The sequence below is a fragment of the Oryza glaberrima genome, chromosome 1 (genome assembly GCF_000147395.1).
Source record: "Oryza glaberrima chromosome 1, OglaRS2, whole genome shotgun sequence".
In the NCBI taxonomy this organism is placed as follows: Eukaryota; Viridiplantae; Streptophyta; class Magnoliopsida; order Poales; family Poaceae; genus Oryza; species Oryza glaberrima.
This window is the reverse complement of record NC_068326.1, coordinates 27,469,485-27,490,417: the sequence shown is the minus strand read 5'-3', so window position 1 is coordinate 27,490,417 and position 20,933 is coordinate 27,469,485. Positions and strand designations below refer to the sequence as shown.

General features: G+C 41.1%; 1 protein-coding gene and 1 pseudogene across 1 annotated transcript; both read right to left on the bottom strand.

The window, feature by feature from the left end:
* Positions 1 to 591: 591 nt before the first annotated feature.
* Positions 592 to 8,060, bottom strand: LOC127759862 (uncharacterized; annotated as a pseudogene).
* Positions 8,061 to 9,131: 1,071 nt separating this feature from the next.
* LOC127760224 (probable sulfate transporter 3.5) lies at positions 9,132 to 15,378 on the bottom strand. Its single transcript, XM_052284481.1, has 12 exons — positions 14,645 to 15,378; positions 14,339 to 14,546; positions 14,026 to 14,197; positions 11,940 to 12,005; positions 11,701 to 11,814; positions 11,476 to 11,592; positions 11,249 to 11,375; positions 10,869 to 11,155; positions 10,581 to 10,771; positions 10,409 to 10,491; positions 10,221 to 10,297; positions 9,132 to 9,743 (listed from the first exon to the last, which is right to left on the bottom strand). The coding sequence occupies exons 1-12, from the start codon at positions 15,033 to 15,035 to the stop codon at positions 9,576 to 9,578; spliced, it is 2,001 nt and encodes a 666-aa protein (XP_052140441.1). The 5' UTR covers positions 15,036 to 15,378; the 3' UTR covers positions 9,132 to 9,575.
* Between the last annotated feature and the right edge of the window lie 5,555 nt (positions 15,379 to 20,933).

Here is a 20,933-nt window from a genome sequence, read left to right as displayed (position 1 = left end):
TTTCAGCCTTACCAAATTTTGGTAAAGTTGTCAAAAAAAAAAAGTGGCTACATTTAGTTTGCTTCCAAATTTTGGTAATTATATAAGAAATCCTGGCAACTATGTTAAAATTTTGGCAATGCCAAAATTTGATAAGGTTGAAAATGACATCAAAGGAAACATGCCCTAATTCTTAAGAAATCAACACCACCAAACAAGCATAGGTGCATGGTGTAGAAGTGAGATATCCAGACTGCTATCCTAGTTAATTGGGTTTGATTAATACTTGTTAACTTCTTAAGAGAACTGATGAGCTCTGTGCCAAAGGACTAGGATCTTTGGTGCCGAGAAGTTAGACATCGGCTCTAAATTTTTTGGTGCCAAGATTTGAGATTAATTATAAAATAATTTCGTCAGAATCTATCTATAAAACAAGTTTTCTAAAAGGGATAAATTGTGAAAAATCCAGCGCGCAACGATGTGCATCCACTACTGAATACCGATGCATCTGATCTATCTGAAAGGCTCGTGGTGGGTGGCCATTGGGCAATGGGCAAGAGAAGGGGGGGGGGGGGGGGGGGGTGCTGAGGCAGACATGGCAGGTGGGCCCGAGCGCCGAATTATTGCCTCTCAGTGGGGAGGACGGATCATGCCGTACCTCTTACCCAGCATGGATTGGGTTGTGCCATTTGCTTTGCCTCGTTGTGAATTGTCCTGGATTCCAAGCAAGCAATGCGTGCCAAGTTCTTAGGATTCTGCAATTCGCCGACTCCGTTCGGAGCCACTAACCAAATAGAGCAGTAGGATTCTGTAGATGCTTCGGACCCCATGCATTATGGTGATTGTGAAATGCGATTGCAGCGCATCGATATCAGAGTCCATGTCCAAGGTAAAACACAGTGTGAGCACCCGTCTCGCGCTAGCGAAGACGAAACCATGGAAACGGTGGCACTAGGTGACTGCACTGGTGGAGTGGCTCTTTCTTCTGAACTGTGAGGAGAATACATCAAGTGCAGCGGAAAGCCGGAAAGGCCATTGTCCAGTCTCCATCAGGTGGGCAATCAGCTAAAACGAGTTGCTAACTCGGCTAGCTTAGTGGTCTGTAGAAGTGTAGATTGCCCTGTGCCCCGATTTTTTGAGCGTTCGCCATGGTGATGACTGATGAGCACGACTCACATCAGATGTCTACGTAGCTACCAGCATTAGCATTGGTGCTGCCTGTGACCACCTCACAACTCACAAGCTCAGGTGGGCTCTCTTTGCCTTGTCTTGAACCAGACGACGACGTGAACATGTTCGGAGGGTGGGGCAACAGTGGACGGATCACGGATGTAGGAGCAAGAGGGCCTGAAAAGGGTGAAGCAGGGGCCAGGGGCTTCCTCTCTCCATTGCCCGTTTCGTCCAATCCAGATAGTAATCTCAGCATGGTCCAGCCGGATGAACACCTGGGACCTTGCTCGAGAGTAGTTGAGCGACTAGGGTAGAAAATCAGCTAAAGGAATAAAGGACGGCTTGAGAGTTTGGGGGCACAAAACTTGGTTGAACGTCTCCCAGTAGCCCAAATGAGCAGAGAAACCATACCCGGACGTTAAACGTATGAATAAGATGTGAGATGCGTCCCCAGTGCCAGCCCCTACCCGGACGTTAACGTGCCAGTAAGTTTCCTGAAAACATGGCATATCATTTCTATTTTTCTTGCGTTGCCACCACGCACGAAGTGCTAACGAAAGTAGTACTAATCTAGCAAAGGCCGAGAAAACAAGAGCTTCAACAGAAAACTGTGAAAAGGACAGGGGAAGAAGTAAAGCCTGTTGTCGAGCAAGAGTGACTGTAGTCTTGTAACTGTTGTCTTTGGGTTCGTCGTGGATGAGAAACCTGACAAGGTCATAAGCAATCATTAGCACGCTCATAAGAGAAAGCAAAGAATCATGGAGTATCGTATACTAATCTCACCTAACAAGATAGTACTACAGGCCCGCCAGAAGAACCAGAGCGGTGCAAACGAGGTATATGCGAAGGGGCTAGCATAGCTCAAACAGTGAAACCTGCAAGGGAACAATAAAAGGTGCTTGGTATGCCTTCTGGCTCTATTCCATAACTTTGACTTGCATATGCCGCACATACGAGTTAAGTGGCAGAAGACTTATTGCAGAGGGTCGCAACAATGCATATATATCAGAGTGTAGGTAGAGATGAATTTGCTTTCCTTGTGACTGCTGAACTGAATGCAGTTTATAGGGGTAAACTAGTAGTAATTCATGAAACTAGTAGTAAACTAGAAATGCGCATACCTGCTGTATCTTGCTATACAGAACAAAAATAAGTGCTTTAGAGAACAGGATGCTGTTGAAGGGATTGGTCTGGGACTTGGTCTTAAGAAGGCACTGAAGTTTGCGGCAATATAACTGGATGTGCAACAAATCAAGTTCTACAGACCAAAAGCTGATTCTGCCAATCCACTTTGTTCGTCCATTGCATTCATCACCAACCTCATTATTTCAATGAGGCAAAGTTCATCTCTGAGTATCTAGAAAATTGTAAGGGTTTGTCAAATGAGAACGCCTTGACAATTTGACATAATTAGGTGTTTGTCATATGCTAAATCTTAATGATCTCTGAACTTACCTACGAATCTTGTTTTGGCGCTGGCCAAGTTGATGACCTACAACCTCTGGCAAAAAGGATACAAAGATAACTCATGTAATTTTGGAAAATATCAGGAGAATAGCCATTCACATATCAGTAGATCATAGAAATACAGATTAAACAAAATAGAAAAATTGAGTGGTTTTACCTGGTATTTCATGGGTCAGATCTTCAGTTACACTATGATCCCTGCAGGGGAAGAAGAAAGTAAGATAACAATGGATGTTCATCCATGTTGTACTACCCTATACTTCATGTTCATTAAGAGAGTACATACTATGCCATGGAATCTGGAATGAAACATTACAATAATTGCCAGGCAACACACAAGCAGAAAACTCAAATCTGGATCAAACTGGCCAGCATCAGGACAGAAAACTCTCTGATATTCTGATGCAAAAGGTATAAATACACAAATTCTTGTCCTTGGTCTTAAAAGAACAAGGTAGGAGTGGCAGACAAAGGGAAAAAAAACTGTCTCTGTCTCTAATGTCCAGGAAACTATACGCTAACTTCCTAAGCATGAAACGTTTTCGCAATGATATGCGATTGATCTATAGAAATTTCCCAAGGGAGACATAAAGCAGAAATATCTGAGAGCAAGGTTTATTAAAAAATCTGCATTGAATACTATCTAAATATTTAAAACATAATCAGAAATACAGTACCCTTGGCAGACACTGACGCAATTACTATTCTGGTTCACCAAATACAAGCTAGCTTTCTGATATGAATACATGATCGTACCCTAACAATCTAACATATATACGTATCAGGGTTGAATTATAAAATCTGCAATCCAATTATGTAATGTACAAAAAACTTTATATTTACCTTGGAGGTACCAATGAGGGCACGAGTTCAGAAGGTTGGGGGTAATAGCTGCCAAAATGTGGTGGATTATGTGTTGCTCCCGGAGCCCCAGTAGAACTAGACGATACTAGCAGCCTAATTCATTGAAACAATGTTAAAAAAGAAGAAAAATAAACAAATACAAGTTCAGGCCCAGAAAGCTACATTTAGATGCCACATTTAGATGGAATTGTGTTAGTTATAAAACTGAACCTATTAAGATACCTATGAAAACATGTTAAAGAGATGAAATCCAATAAGTGTAATGATTGTTTGAATGGTTTGGCACATGAGATAAATCTAAACTTTGGACAAAAAGGGCATCTTATGGTACAGAGCCTGGTTCACTCATGACTGAAGTTGTGCTATGTTCATGAAATGCCATGTAACCAAAATTTAAAGACATGCTACAATTATATGCGCTAGAGTAAACTATGTAAAAGTCCAGATAACACTCCCCAATGTAGGCATGTAGCTGTGCAGCAATTGGTACTAGCAGATCATAGGTTAGACAAGCACAGTCGCAAATACTCTATGCTTGTCATTTGAAGAGACATTGCAAAGGAATGTTCAGGTTAGGATGTCAGAGAAAGTTGCCACCAAACACATTCTACCAATTATAAATCAAAGCACAAGAATTCGAGAAACCAGAATCAGACTGGAACTCAGCTTATCTGCTCCACTAGCTAGCAGACAACTTCCCGGGAACCCATAACCAGGCCATATTCAGCTGGAACTAAAACTCACTGATAACTTGGCACAATTCAAATTTTAGCAGTCACCTGTGTCTGCAGCTCATTCAACTAACCAGCCATTTATCACCATTTTTCTTAAACCCTGCTGGGCACACCACTTAGCAATCCAATCAGAACTATTTGTTGTCCTCGTTAAGAAATTGCCAATACCCCAGGTGGTTATGAGCAATGCAAATTTCAAAATGGAGTGCTTGGCTACAGCAAGCCACAATATTTAAAGAAAGTGGAATAGTTCTTCCAAAAGTTATGCAAGAAAATTAAGTCCTGCATACCATGTCATTTGATTCATTTCAGAACTGCCACCGACTAGTTGTCGAACCACAAATCTAGGCAGAGTCCTGCCAATGAAAGGGGTATCAGGTCCCCTAGGATGTTGTCCACTGAACTGCAAAGCTGTGGAGGAAAGAGAAATGAGACTGGGAAGTCCATATAATAGAGTGCCTGCAACGAAAAATATAGAAAGAACAAACTATATGCCATATGAGAGTACAGAGAATCTCCAATTATAGCACATGACCAGCCAAGAACTCTATAGGAACCTGCGAGTACCATGATACCTAGCTCCAATCCTTATTATTGAAATAATGTCAAAGAGTAACCCCTAAAGATTTCCATAATTGTTGTACACAAATGTAGTTTGTCTGTTGATAGATAAAGTCAAACAATGAAATCAAATCAACCATTTTTTCATCCTCAGTGAAGTGCATGGCTACATAAAGAATATCTGCAGTGAATAACAAGGATACTTTGCATGGTTGATTTCTTTACAGCTTTTTCTTCTTTTCATATCCCACTATATGTTGCATTTTGTATTACTAAACTGACTTACCCTGTGAAACAATACGAATCTAAAATAATGATGGAGGTCGAGTTGATGCACCCTAGCTAACAACACAAACTTGGAAGTAATGCTGGGGATCGAGTGAAAACCTTTGTCACTGAGTGTAAGGCCCCTTGCTCCTGTAACACCATGAACATGACCTTCATCATAAGTAAAAGAGGGCCCCTCCACCTCCTCTTTTAGCTCAGTCTTCACTGCAGATGACACTAAAGAATTGACTAAACCAGGGGACATACTTGTCTCAGTATCTTCATTTGAACTTGTCACATGAGATTGAATTTGGGTGGTACTGAGAGGTTTCGGACAAAACACCAGAGTAGACACCCTTGATGTGGATTGAAATGGTCGATGAATTGACCTTTCCTGATAAACTGCATTATAGGACTGTGCATAAGAGCCAATTGCTTGACCATTTGTTGAACAAGAAATGCTCTTTGTGCACTAAAAGAAAGGTCAAACCTGTTCCTTTATCACTGGATTTTGAATATTGGATGTAGTTGTCTGATGCTGATCCAGATAAATTTGAGCCAGGATTATCAATTTCCTCCATAGCATTTGTGCTAAGAGAATCAAGAGTGTTCCCTCTACCAGATGGAACAACAGCCTTTACTCTATAAACAGGACGCGATTGTGGCTTCAGAGAATTATGAGCCATACGGACAGAGGATGTGAAGAGTTTACTAAACATCACAGCTCGCGCTTTCGCTCTCTGAATAAAAGGTTGTTCCTGATGAGATGATACAGAATGGTAAAAGGATGGTGAAGCTGAATTCAAGTTTGATGGAGAAGTTTGCTTCATGGGAAAGTTTTTTTCAGTTTGGAAACCCAGAGTTTGAGAGGGATGCTTTCCCCCTTCTGCATTGGAAGAAGCCTCTTCATTCTGAGATCTGCAACAGTGAAGCATAGACAACAACATTGCTTAATGTTAGATTCAGCTAGGTAGTCAGAGTAAAAGGAGCAAAAATGGAACTTTCGCTGACCTAATATATTGTCCTGAATATATCTCTGGATCACTCCTCCAATGAGATACATACGGGTTAGAAACTCCCCCCCTGTAACCATCGTGTGCACTGGTGAAATCTTTAGCATTGCCATAATAGGTATGTGATTCTCTTTGAACATAGGCAAAATTCTTGGTATCACCATGATCATAGTAAGTGTGAAATTTACTTGGAACTCTTTTGTAGTTATTGGCACTGCCATACATATTGTTGGATTCTTTCAGAAAGCTAATGTGGTCCCTGGTGGTAGCAAAGAAAGTACGTGGTTCCTTTGGGACATACTTGTACTCTTCTCTATCATCATGATAGTAAGATTGGGATAAAGTTCTTTCAAGATAGCCATGATCATAACGATGTGTTCTATCCCCACCCCATGCTCTAAAAGAGCCTCTTGGTCCCCTTCCCTAAAAACAACAATACAAACATAGCAGCACTGTCAATAAGAATAGACACAAAAAAAGATATAGTGACAATGGCATAGTACCTCGTTTCTCAAAAAAAAAGAGGCATAGTACTCACACTGTCATTTGGAGAGTTATGGGAGTTCGTCTCATAAAGCCTATCATGATGGGAATTCATCTCATAAAACCTATCATGCGCCCATACGTTATCATCTTTAGGATACCATAACTTTTGGCCACCGAAATTTTTCCTGAATTATGATCATTGGATGCATTAGGCAGCAAATAAACGTGTCCAGATCAAACTGAATATTGTTGAAACTAATTTATAGAAAAAGAAACACATGTCAAGCGCTGCCATTGCCATTGCCCAGGAAATGCACTTACCAACCAGTTGGTGAATGATGACAATAACTAACGAATGAAACTAAACACCAATTTATCTGTTCAAACTCTTTAGACAAAATACATTGGAATATGCATGCTACAGGCTTCCAGCTAGACAGTTTGAAACAATGTACCCTTTTGGCATTTTCTATGCTTATTAGCCGCACCAAATTATACGATCTTCACTCTCATAGTGAATAATTCAGTCATTCCAGTGCACATAGTACATATGAAACTGTCGGAATTTTGCACACAATGGGGTTAATTGATTGATAAAACAATCCTGGGTGAATAGATGAGGAATCTAAAGCACAGGTGGTGGCTATAACCTCTATTTTCAGTTTGTCACTCAGAACTATACTACTGTCCGGATAAACAACGGAAAAATAGAACATTTAGTCATTGAATCAAGGATGAAGAAGCTAGAACCTTTGGCTCCCGTGCCTGCCATTCTCCGGGTCACGGAAACGGTCATCGTGCATGTAGAAGGCGCCTATCGTTGGTACGGCCTGGGCCTCGCCCTCCTTGTTCACCACCTCCGCTCCTTCCACCGCGGCTTCCACCTCCGCCTCCTCACCGTCGCACTTACCCTCGTCCCCAAGTGCCGCGACCACGCCATCCGCTTCCTCGTCGCCGTACCTCCCCTCGTCCTCAAGCGCTTCTTCGTCGGCGCACTTCCCCTCGTCCTCAAGTGCCTCTCCTCCCCCAACACCACCACCACCACCACCTCCCGCCTCCAACTCATCGCGTTCCTCGGACCCCTCCTCCTCGTCGTCGTACATCTCCGCGGCGCCCTGCCCGTCGGAGTCGGAGTAGGAGTCGAGGTCCGACCCCGCCACGCTCCACGGCGCCGAGGAACCCGACGCGCCGCCGCCCTCCTCGTCGTCGCTCGCCGCGGCGCGTCGCCTCACCGCCGGTAGGGGCGCGTCGTCGAGGTCGCTCTCGTACTCCTCCTCATCCTCCACCTCCTCCTCCGCCTCCTCCTTCTCGGCCATGGGCGCCGTCGATCGAGATGCCGCGGGGGCGAACAATCGGGAGAGGACGTTAGGGTTTAAGCTTAGGGTTTGGGGGAATCTAGAAGGTTCGAGAGGCTTCTCGGGCTCGCGTTGCTGTTCCGCCTCCGCGCATTGGCTCGATCAACCACCTTTTTGCTTTCCAGCTGATTGATCAGCTCCTTTTGGGGGAAAAGAGAAGGGGTTGGAAACTTGGAATCATTAGCTACGCCAATGACGCCAAAAACCATTGGATCGTTCAAATGCTGGGAAGTCGAGACGCCGACAAGTGGAGCCACCGGTCCAATTTCAGGTGGATTTTCATGGTCCCACATGTCATCGAATTATCCAGTATATGCTCTTATAGTAGCGTGTTTTTCTTTTTTGTTCTTTTTTTTTCTGCTGCTTCTCATGTTTTGGCAGTCTTAGAGCAAGCTTAACGGAGTGGTATAGCCAATTTATCTATAGCCAATCTAATAGTTTATTAATACAACAGTTACCTATAAGCATATACTACACTATTAACATATGGTCCCACCTCTCATACACATATAATGTATTGAATCCGTGCTACGAATATGTAGCCCGTTTTCTTCTCTCTTTTCTCTTCTCTTCTTCACACGTGCATAGTTATTGAAATCCGTGCAATAAATATGTAGCCTGTTTTTCTTCTCTCTTTTCTCTTCTCTCCTTCACACGTGCTTACCGTTATTGTATTACAGATGGTTTCAATCACCTGCAGACTACAGTACTATCTTGACATATGACTCGGCGACTCAGCCAAGCAACGGAATGGTCACTAGTGTCCATCTAAAAAAAATTGATCACGGCCATGAAGGCGAGGTACTGGAAGCGAGGATCTCTCGGAATGCAAGGGTTCAATCATTTTATCCTGGAGTAATCATACCATGAACAATTCAGACTTGATCGTACAGAGCGTCTTAAGCCGCTGATCAGTTGTGTGACATTTCATCTAGTAATACTTGGATCTAGGATCATCTGAAATGCCAGAGCTTGTAAATTTCAGCCGCTACAAGTATTGGACAAAAAATAATAATAATAATTCAGTACTACTAACACAGAACGCCTTCCACGAACAGCGGCAGAGACAACAAAATTGGCCTTCCACGAACAGCGGCAGAGACAACAGAATTGTTCCTGTCAGTATGTGTGTTTCTCTTTTTTAAAAATGAAATAATTCGGTGCAGTGTCATGTCTATTTCCTTTCGATAGTTCTCATTTATGTTTGTTGAGGGAGGAGGATGCTCATACAGTAATCAAGAAAATTGATCTAAATAATTTATTATTCTAGCAGTTCAAGTAGTGAACAAGCCTTTCACCCTGAATTGAGCAATGCAACCCTGAAGGCCTGATACCTGCAAATCTATGAACTTCTCTGTAAACCCAGAATATAAACTAGTCTATACACGAACACTGGTTCCATCCTCCTCACTATATTCCCCATTGCCCCTAATCAACAAATACCTGAAATTACCATGATACTCCACAATTCAGAACATGCAGAGATCGACCAACAATAAGCATCTAGCAAGTACTACTTAATCCATGCGACTGAATAAACTGTTACTAGCTCGTGGTACTTTCTGAATCTTCCTCATACCCTTTGATAGTGGAGCATTTCGTCCTGCTTGCCTTGCCTGCCCATTGCCCAAGTGTCTACACCTATAATTTCTAAACAGCTCTACGCAAGAAAGAGCTCCCTATACTTCGTCTTCTCCCTTATTTCTGGATATCTGCAGCGCGTATCGACACGCCGTGATGGCGTCCTTGACCGTCAGGAAGACCCACTCATCCCCTAAGATGTCCCTGACGTATCCAGACAGCACCAGCTTCTCTGTCACCTCTAGCCTCGGATTCGTCAGAGCTATCTGCAATGACCAAATTAAGCATGTGTAAAACAGATCAAATTCTGCGGTTACTTTTCAGACTTCAGAGTGAGTGATGAGCTGTGATATCCCCTCGAGGATATCCCCTCGTATACCTTTTTCTTCCAAATTCGATGCAAATAGTTGTGAAAAATTCTAAAAAAAATTGACAATATAGAGTACAATGATACCTACTAGTCCACCAAAATTCAAGTTCAAATTCGATCTACACATCGAGAAACAAAAAAGACAAATTTAGATATAAACAGTACGCTACTATTCATACGCTGACTTTGTCTTTTTTATATCTTGGCGTGTGAGTTGAGTTTGGACTTAAGATTTTATGGACTTGTATATATGTGTTATATGAATGTTGTCAAATTTTTCTATAATTTTTCATAACCGTTTAGATGGTTTTTAAGTAAACGAGGGAGCATCTCCTCAAGGGATTAGAATAGTTTCCCGTGATAGATAGCTAACCGTGATCCCTCTTCGTTCGAGGCTCTTGTGTACTTCTAGTAGCATCCCAACTCCAGAGTTGTCGACAGAAGTGACACCTGCAATGTTCAGACATATGCCAAGTTAGTTATCACTTATCAGTGGCCTGAATTCTAGGATGAGAGTCGCTACGCTGAAATGGAAGAGGGCGAAGATTCAGACAGTCATACCACCAAGATCAAGAACCAAGTATTGCAGATCGTGCCCGACGCTCTTGCACAGGTTATCCTCATCTTCCACCCATCTCAAAATCCTGCAAGGCAGGGTAAGTTAAATTAGCATCCAATCGAGAGAGAAAAAAAATGATCAGCGATGATCTTCAGCGTCCTGCATTGCTGTCACCTTTCTCGCAGGTAACCCGCATTGACGAAGTAGATGGGAGAGCCGAGCTGCAAGACGAGGATGCCAGGGATGCTCTTCGCTTGGGGGTATTGCTTCACGTCGCGGAAGGTCTCGCTCCCTGCTATGTTCCCGAGCTTGCAGGTGGCAGGCCTGGCCACGTACAGCAACGCCCTGACAACTGACAAGCCTACCTGCAAAAATGCACAGCCAAGGGGAGCACATCAGCATCGTGCAGAGAAATGTGCTACGGAGTAGTATCTAATCAAGGTTTAAGTTGGCGATGCTCACGGATGCGCTGAGGCCTGCGACCATGGTGAAGAAGACGACGCCGAGGAAGGCGACCATGCAGATGCAGAAGTCGAACTTGTCGACCTTGTAGAGGTGGCAGAACTCCTTGACCTTGACGAGCCCGATCATGGCGACGACGATGATGGAGGAGAGCGCCACCAGCGGGGTGTACTTGAAGAGGGGTGCCAGGAACAGCAGCACCAGCATGATGCACACCGACATCACCACGTTCGACATCGGCGTCTTGCACCCGGCGTGGAAGTTCACCGCCGACTTTGAGAACGGCCCTGAAACAAGCAGCACATCGTCAGACAAAATGTTGCCAAATGTATCATGGTTCTGGTTTTCTGAACAAAGGTCGCAGAGGCCAAGATTTATACCTGTCGTGAGGTAGCAGGAGGTGAAAGAACCGGCGATGTTCATGATACCAAACGCGATCATCTCCTTGTTGCCGTCGATCTGCTCGTTCTTGACCATCGCCAAGCTTCGGCCGACGGCTATTCCTTCCTGGAGAAGCATCGATGGCCGCCGATCAGAAACTCCGGTGAATTAGAGTGTAAAGTTTAAGTGATTGATGAGGGAGTTTGAGTCAAGATCATGTTCGTACTGCCAGTGCTAGGATCCCAGACAAGAGACCAGCTTTCACTGCCGTCTTCATGTGCCTGGACTGGAACGTTAGCTGCGCAATGGACAGGGGATTGATCCCTTTATTCAGGTTACCGACCTGTCCCAAGTTAAGCAGCGTTTTAGCGCATGTTGTCAGGAAAACAGAAAAAAAAATATTGATGTTTCTCTGAAGCTTGAATCGTCTTGGCATGGACGACTGACTTACTATCGGAATTCCATGCTCGTCACCCTTGACGAGGAAAGCGAAGATGCCTCCGATGACGACAACCATGAATGGCGCAATGGCCGACACCCAGAACAATTTTGGCAGTTTCTTTCTCTGAAGTTTTGGAGAAACAAAACTTATATGAATATAAAACGGATCATTCTATAAAGTAGCAGTAGCTTAGCGTATGGGTACAGTTGTTTGGCTAGATTCATCAGTCTCCTGATTCCCCCACTTACCAGGTGCTTACTCGACAGCAAGAACAAGAGGAAGCATATGCCGAGAACTGCACTCTGCCATTTCCACTGCAGAGTTAAAAAAAAAAAACATAAACAAAAGGTTCAGTTCAGAATCTTATTCCTGCAATTTTTCCACTCTGAAATCATTTACCCGCGATTACAAAGAAAAAAAAAGGAACATATGCTAGTGTGCTACACGTCTGGTGTTTCTGAAAATGCGCAATGGCATGTATCATTCCTCACATGACATTGACCAAGGTCAACATGGCATGTACCAGTACTAGCAATGTACTGGCCATATAATGCTGGTAAAAAAAATCTTCAGAAAGCTACGGGCTGTACAACAGAAAGAGAGTGGATTAACATGCGATATATCACTTAATAAATATATAATTTAAAATTCAACTTCTACAAATTAAAAAAATAAATTAAACTACAGCTAGTTAACATATACTAACAATTAAATTTGTTTTTTCATTAAAACATGTAGAAATTAAAGTTTAATTGTGGATTGATCTATCATATATTAATGTATCTTATTAAATTTATAAAAAAATATAATTATTTAAGTGACATGTAAGGCACTATTTAGTTCTCCAACAAAAACTTTTTACACTATCAGATCGAATGTTTTGACATATGTATGAAGTATTAAATCTCTACTATTATAAAAATTAAAGATGTTTTTGCTGGTATTTTGATATGTCATCCGTGTATGAGTCGGTTTTTAAGTTCGTTTGCTTTTGTTAATATATATCCGTATTTGAGTCGGTTTTTAAGATCGTTCACTTTTGGTAATACATAAGAAATTATATAAAAATTCTGTTTTTTAAAAGAAACTTGCATGCTAACTTGAGACGATTGGACTCCTAACTGCAACTCATGATTATATATATATATATATATATATATATATATATATATATATATATATATATATATATATATATATATATATATATATATATATATATATATATATGTATGTATGTATGTATGTATGTATATATATATATATCCAAGTGAACTCTCACAGTGAATTTCATCTTAACTAAACCATATAATAATAATAAGATTAAAATAGAATTCACCTGTTGCAACGCACGGGTATTTTTTCTAGTATAAACAAAAAAAACTAATTACACAGATTGCGTGCAAAATGTGATATGAATATTATAAGCCTAATTGCTCCATGATTTGACAATGTGGTGCTACAGTAAATATTTACTAACGATGGATTAATTAGGCTTAATAACTTCATCTCACAGTTTTCAGGCGAAATATGTAATTTGTTTTGTTATTAATCTACAGCAAAAAAGATACTTTAAATATGTGTCCGTATATCCGATATGACACATCAAAATTTTTTATCACGCAAACTAAACAAGGACTAAAGAGATGAAAAGGACGACCCTTGAGATAGATTTTAAATAGTTTCCCGTCAAAAACAATCCCGAGCATTTCCTCGGTGCACGCAACCGGTCCAGCGCACAAACTGTAGGCCCAACAATGATTGGTCTTTTCTTAAAAAGACAAGATCCAGCGACACCCAAATAGTATTATTGTTTGTTTGCACGTACGCATCATCGTTGCAAACCTTGTTTTGATCTGAAGTTGTTAACGACTCGACACGAATCCAGCCGATATACTAATCGAGAAAGTCCTAGTTGCAATCCAGTCGAGATTCCTTACACTAGTCGCGGTTATTTCTCGGAGAAGTTTACAGGAGAGGTTACAACAACACCCTCGGAATTCGGAAATACTCAACTACTTCGCAGTTTATCCCTCTCGAAACGTGCGGCTGCATGCTATTTATAGCGGTTACACATCCAGTACAGCGAGGAACAATCGCCGTTAAAATTCTTAAGAAAAAACTCCAAAATTACGTCCAGAAAACACGGGAGAAGTAGAAGTATGGAGAAGCAAAAGAACGACCCAACTTTTCTTTCTTTCCTCCTACTAGTGAAGTGAATTGTTTTTTGTTTATTTTTTTTTTAAAAAGAGGTCTTAGTGAAGTCATTACTAGTACTAATCACGGAGAGATTTAAATTACGTGATGAAATTGAACTGGTAATTCGCATTGCACCTCGTGCCGGTAATGGTAGGTGGAGTGCAGGACGGAGATGATGTCTGTCTTGGTGGTGAAGTGCTTCATCCCCAGGAGGCCCTTGAACTGCTGCAGTATGATGATCATCGCCGTGCCGCCCATGAACCCGGTGATCGTTGACCGCGAGAGGAAATCCACTATTAGCCCTAACCTTCACAGGCCAAGTGTAACGTAATAGTAATAACAGGTTAATTAAAAACGTCAGGCCGGGTTAACGAGTGATGAATTAGTGAAGAGAGATGATGGAAGTGCGATTAGTTTGGGGTTTGATTTTAATTTTTTTTATTTTTACCTAAAGACGCCTAGCGCGGTCTGGAAGAGGCCGGTGAAGAAGGCGGCGGTGTAGAAGAGCTGCAGGTACAGCTGCGGGTTCTCGTCCGCCGCCACCTCCGTCTCGATGATGGACGCCAGCAGCAGCGACGCCGCCGCCACCGTCCCCACCGCCAGGTTGTTGGAGCTCCCGAACACCGCGTACATCAACGGCGGCACGAAGCTCGAATCTGGCAACCCCCAAAAAAAAAAAACCAATTAATTCATCGGGTGTGCGTGCGCATGCAGAAACGCATTAGTAATAAATCCGAGCGCGCAGTACACGTACAGAGGCCGATGATTGGAGGGAGGTTGGCGAGGCGGGCGTAGCTGATGCCCTGCGGGATGGCGAGGCTGGCGATGGTGATGCCGGCGAGGAGGTCGAACTTGAACTTGTCGAGGCCGTAGCGCGGGACCCAGTCCAGCGCCGGGACGAAGTACTTGACCGCGCACCACGCGCGCCTGGCCGGGGGCAGCGCGCCGAACCCGCGGAACGGGTCGTCGGGGAAGAACGTCTCCGCGAGGTCCGACCACAGCTTCTCCGCGAACGGGCGGCGCCCGGACAGGTTCACCTCCGCCGCCGAGGCGCCTCCCACGCCGTGCAGGTGGCGCGACGACGCGGACGACCCGCGGCCGGGCCGGTGGTTGCGGCCGTCGACGTCGCCGGCCTCCGTCCCCATGTGGATGGGTGGGGTACGCGATCGGTCTCTCGATCCGCCGGGGCCGGGGCCGAGATCTGGCTGCTACTGCCACACACACACACACACAGAGACACACACACAGACGACGATGATGGAGAGGAGCGGAGCGGAGGAAGGGAACCGCCAACCGCGCGCGCGCGATCGAGTCGAGAGCGTTTTGCTCTGATCGACTCGGTGACTGCTATTTCATTGGCTCCTAATTATGGCTTTGCATGCAGACAGAGAGAGAGTGCAGAGCGAGCAGTGGCTACAGTAGTGTGAGGGTTAATTAAGTATTACGCGCGAGCACCGAATGGCGGTGGCTGTGCGTACATGTCGCGCGTTCGCGATTACGTGCAGCGTGTGCTCAGAAGCGGGGCGCATGGCGCGGTTTATATAGGCGATCAACAAGGAGAGGCTACGGGCCATTCTAAATTACGTTTTGGATTGGCTCATTTCTTGATTTTTGTTAGCATATTTTAAACTGCTAAACATTATATTATCTTTTGTACGAAAACTTTTCTATATATAATTTATTTTAGAAAAACTAAAGAAATCTATTTTCATATTTTTTTAATTATAAATATTCAATTACTCATATCCTAAGGCACCGTTCGATCTCCTTGTTGAGAGAAAAATTTTCAACGCACTTAAAACGAGAAGGCTCATTAGCATATAATTAATTAAATATTAATTATTATAAAAACTAAAATAGATTTATTTAAATATTTTTAAATAACTTTTATATAGAATTTTTTTTAAAAGTACCATTTTACCGTTTGGAAAACATACTAATAGAAAACGAGAAAGTTGAAGTTTGGGCCTAAGCATTCGTTTGTTTGCATAGGAATTGAACTTAAGAGGCACGGAAACTGGAGCAAGCAATTAACACATAATTAATTAATTATTAATTATTATAAACTTGAAAATTAGGTTCATTTGAATTTTTAAAGGAGCTTTTACATAATTTTTTTTTAAAAACATGGTTTAACAGTTTGGAAACGTGCTAATGAAAAACACGTAGGAAGTAGGAGTTTAGATCTGAGCCTAATTACGTTTATAGTTCGTTTCACGTACGGCTAATCATCCAAAGTAACCCATAAAAGGGATGTAGGCTTATGGACGCGTGGTAGGAAGGAATTAAATTAATCGATCATCGGGAAGATGACGATGACTTAATTATATCGACATGTAAAAGCTTTTACGTGTTAGGCGAAAGAAAATGACGACGGTGGCGACGTGGGGACGTACGGGCCCGGGCCGGCCCGGCCGGGGCGCGCGCGGCTGCGAGTAGTTCGGTGGTTCTCTCGATCGATCCATATACAATGCATGTAAGATGAACGGTGGCATGTGACACAATTCCGTGCGGTTGTACAAGTTTCCGCGCCGCTTCGATCAGGATCAAATGCATATCGTTTTTATCATGCATGCTTGCTGCTTACTCCCTCCGTTTCAAAATATTTGACACCGTTAACTTTTTAGTATGTGTTTGATCATTCGTCTTATTTAAAAAATTTAAGTAATTATTTATTCTTTTCATATTATTTGATTCATTGTTAAATATACTTTTATGTGCACATATAGTTTTACATATTTCACAAACTTTTTTAATAAGACGAACGGTCAAACATGTACTTAAAAAGTCAACGGTGTTAAACATTTTAAAACGGAGGGAGTATTTAGTTAGACAGAGCCCAGGAGGCCAGAAATACGGAAGACCAAATCATTCTGTCGCTAGCGAAATAGAGTTTAACTCTCCGATCGAGCTCTGAAGATAAATCCGCCCCGTTTCTTTCCATTTCTTCTTCTTTTCTCCCTTTGCATGCATGCATGGTTGCATGTAGTGAGCTAGATGCAGATGTGGATATGCCCGGCCGGTTGCAATTATCCGTCGAGGGTTAATTAATTGTCCATGTATATATAGGTGCCGTTGTATATGTAGTGTATTCGAAGATAAGCTATGGGAATGATTTTTGTCACATGCATCAAATTCATACGCATAGACTTCTCACCAAAAAAAGAAAAAGTACTTCCAAAATATACCGTCTATCTATCTACTCCCTCATTCCCTAAATGTTTGACGCCGTTGATTTTTTTAAACATGTTTGACCATTTGTCTTATTAAAAAAACTTTTGTGAAATAAGTAAAACTATATGTATACATAAAAGTATATTTAACAATGAATCAAATGATAGAAAAAAATTAATAATTACTTAAATTTTTTGAATAAGACGAACGGTCAAATATATTTAAAAAAGTTAACGGTGTCAAATATTTTGGGAGGAGGGAGTATAAGGTAAGAGATTCTCTACAATAATATCGTTGCACGCGGTGATATATGGTTGTTAATAATTATTGCATGGGCGGTATTGCGGATGATATATGGCTGTTAATAATTATCGTTGATTATGTGGATATAGGATCATATATCATGCTGAGAGTTTGTGATAAAAATGGGTGAATTTCGTTTTGCCCTTCAATACGGTCTTTGAAGTTTTGCTCTAGGTCAGTTTAGTTTCTAAGATTTCAAATCAACCATGCAAGTTCTCAAAATTAATCATATGACTTAATATAATCCTTAACCCATCAAAAGTGCCACATAAGCGTGCCACGTCATCCTCGCATGAACGGCATGGTTTTGGAATGATCATTCTAATCCACCCTACATATGTACTCCCTCCGTTCTAAAATATAAACATTTTCAGCATAATGACAAGTCAAATATTTTTAACTTTGACAATTAATAGTAAAAAGAAAATAAAAAAGATTAATTATGCAAAATTGATGGTACTAGATTTATTATTAAACAAACTATCATATTATGTAATATTTTTATTTAAAATATCTTATTTTTATAGATATTGTTGATTAAAGTAGTATATCGGAGACCGTGTCAGAGTCTAAGAATACTTATATTTTGGGACGGATAGAGTACCACGTTAGAAAGAAAATGAAAAAATAAAAAGGAAAAAGAAACAACATAAATAAGGCTGGCCTATTATTACCCTATCGGGTTATTTTCTCTGTTTAAACCTCGATAGGGTTTGGGCGCCGACGAACAGCGCGCGGCTGCGTCGTTGCAGCGTTGCACGGTGATTGCTCCAGTTCAGCTGCACTGCCGCGACATGGGGCAACACCAACGTACCATTCCAATAAACGTTGCCAATTTCTCCTGTGGTTTGTTTTCTTTTCTTTCTTTTTTGTATGGTAGATAAGGTCAGAATGGTCATTTCATCCTTACTGTTGCATACGAGGATGACGTGACACGCTTACGTAGTATTATTGGTGGGTCCAAGGACCATGTTAAGCCAAACAATTAATTTCAAGAATTTATTTGAACATTTGAAACCTTATGGACTAAAATATTGCAATTGGTTATTCACCCATAAAAAAATCCACTTGGTAATAACATGTATTCTTTAATTTTATTTTATCCAAACAACACTATCAAAATTTCAGAATTAATAAATATGACGTTGTATCTACTCTCAAATTAGTATTTTATTAATTTAATTTCGAATTTCAAAATTAATAATTAATCATATGTAAGTCTGTAACTGACATGTCTGAAATATTATTAGAATGTTAATGTTTATAACTTATAATAATAATAATAATAATAATAATAATAATAATAATAATAATAATAATAATAATAATAGTAGATTATTGACTAGTCATTTTAACAGGTTTTATAAATACTTAAAAAATAATTGCTGGTCTGAATCACAATATTGTCCAATGGATATTTTACAGTAGAGCAGGTACAATAGTAGTCTATAAGCCAACTATAAATATATTTTAAAGAGATAAAAGAAAAGAGAGAAGAGCAGCGGGCTATAGATCTATAGCCAGTTGCAGTATGAATTCCAAGACATAATGTGTGTATGACAGGTGGAACTAGATATTAATAGTATAGTAAGTAACTATTGTATGAATTAACTGTTATATTGGCTATAGATGATTTGGAGCTCATAGTTGGCTATAATATTAAACTTGCTCGTAGTGCAACTGTCCAATAAATTGGCAGGCGCTAAATCGAAGAGGAGGAAGTTTTCAACGGAGAAACTCAGAAATTAGTACTTGCCCGCGCATCTGCAAAAGGTGGCATCAAATGTGATCACATCGATCGTCCTTTTGACTCCTTTTGGAAATGCGAGCAAATAGGGACACAACAATTTTGAAACATGCTTGGTTGAGTTAGCTAGCTAAGCTTACCTCAGTCAAGATTAGCTAGAGCATTGCTTTAATGTTGATGATAAGTTGCCCCCAACCAATCATCATCAATCAAGTATAAGAAAGCTTTGATTTTGTACGCTAATATCTCCATCGTCACAAGTGAGCAGTCGTACTAGCCAACTTCCTGTTATACTAACAAAAACCACCGCCGCCGACGAGCACCAGTCTATGTGCCGTGCTGTGTTGAACACGCGACTACGCGAGTAGAACCAAGTGAGTCGCCGTCGGCAGCTGAGAGTCGTCGATCACACCGTACACCTCCAATCAGTTCTTCATCTATGCAATGATCTGATCTCTGCGACCGGATAAAACAATGATTTCGAGTGATGCTTTCCAGAAGCACCTGTATGATCACCTAACAATCTGAAACTCTCCAGGAACTGCACTTGTTCATTGGACGGATCGGAACTGATCATGGCCTACCTGCCGGGAGGGATTCACTGTTCTACTACTTATTACAGCTGAATCAACTGATGATGACTCCTATTTAGATCCGGGGGAAAAAAGAAGTCAGGCCAAATGGGATGTTCAACAGAAGATCAATTTACTGAAGATAATCTAATTTCTGCAGAAATAAGAAATACTCAAGTTCAGGCTTTTTGGAACGCAAAATTTTCAAAACACAAGGATAAGAAAATAACAGAATTAGAGTGCACTGATATATCAAATTCTATGGATGAAAAAAAATCAAGAAAAAAACTATAGTAATGACTATTTGAATGAAGCACGAAAAACATGGAAATGAGGCAGACATGAAATTTTCCCAGGAGATTAAACCTCGTGTTGAAAATCCTCTAGAAGTTCTATGACTATAGGCAATCCTAAAGAATTTGAGAGCCTTCCATTGTTCCAAATACCACCATATAAGATTTTGTTTCCCATTGAAAATCAATCCCTCAAAATTTCTCAAAAATTTCATTGTTCAAAAGGAGCTCTTACTCCTAACGGTTAGGATCAATTTTAGCCAAAACCATGTCACGAAAGCACAACTCCACCATCCGGATATAAGGCCATATGATCGAGTGCAATAAAATGATGTAAGCGGACTATACAAGTTGTCACATCATATTTGTGTTTTGTAGAGGGGACAGAGAGGAGAGAGAATAAAAAGTGGGCTACATATTTGTAACTAATTGCAGCACGAGCTCCAATAAACTATGTAAGAGATGGGTGGATTAGGTATTAATGATGCAATATATATCTACAACTAACTATTGTATCAGTGAGCTATTAGGTTGGCTATAGATGATGTTGTGGTTTTCAGAGTTAGAAGTTGGTTATATTTTTAAACTTGCTCTAAGGTCTCCTTTGGAACAAAGTATTTTTTTTTATGTTTTGGCCTTTTTTGTTTTTAGTTTTAAAAACAAACTCTTTCAAAACTTATTTCTAAATCCAAACCTATTTTTCCCGTGTCACCCTGCCTGACGTGACAAAACAACACTGCCGCGTCATTAGTCTGGCTGGTGTGACCAAATAACATTGTGAGAGCTTTGTTTCGTCACGCAATCTGACTGTTATGGCTAAAAGTTCATATTTGGAAATAAGTTTTGAGAGAATTTTTTGAAAACAAAAAATTTAAAAGGTAAAACATATATTTTAAAAAACAATAAAATCTATTGAAAAATTTTCCTACATAGTCCTTTGGGACAAAGAAATGG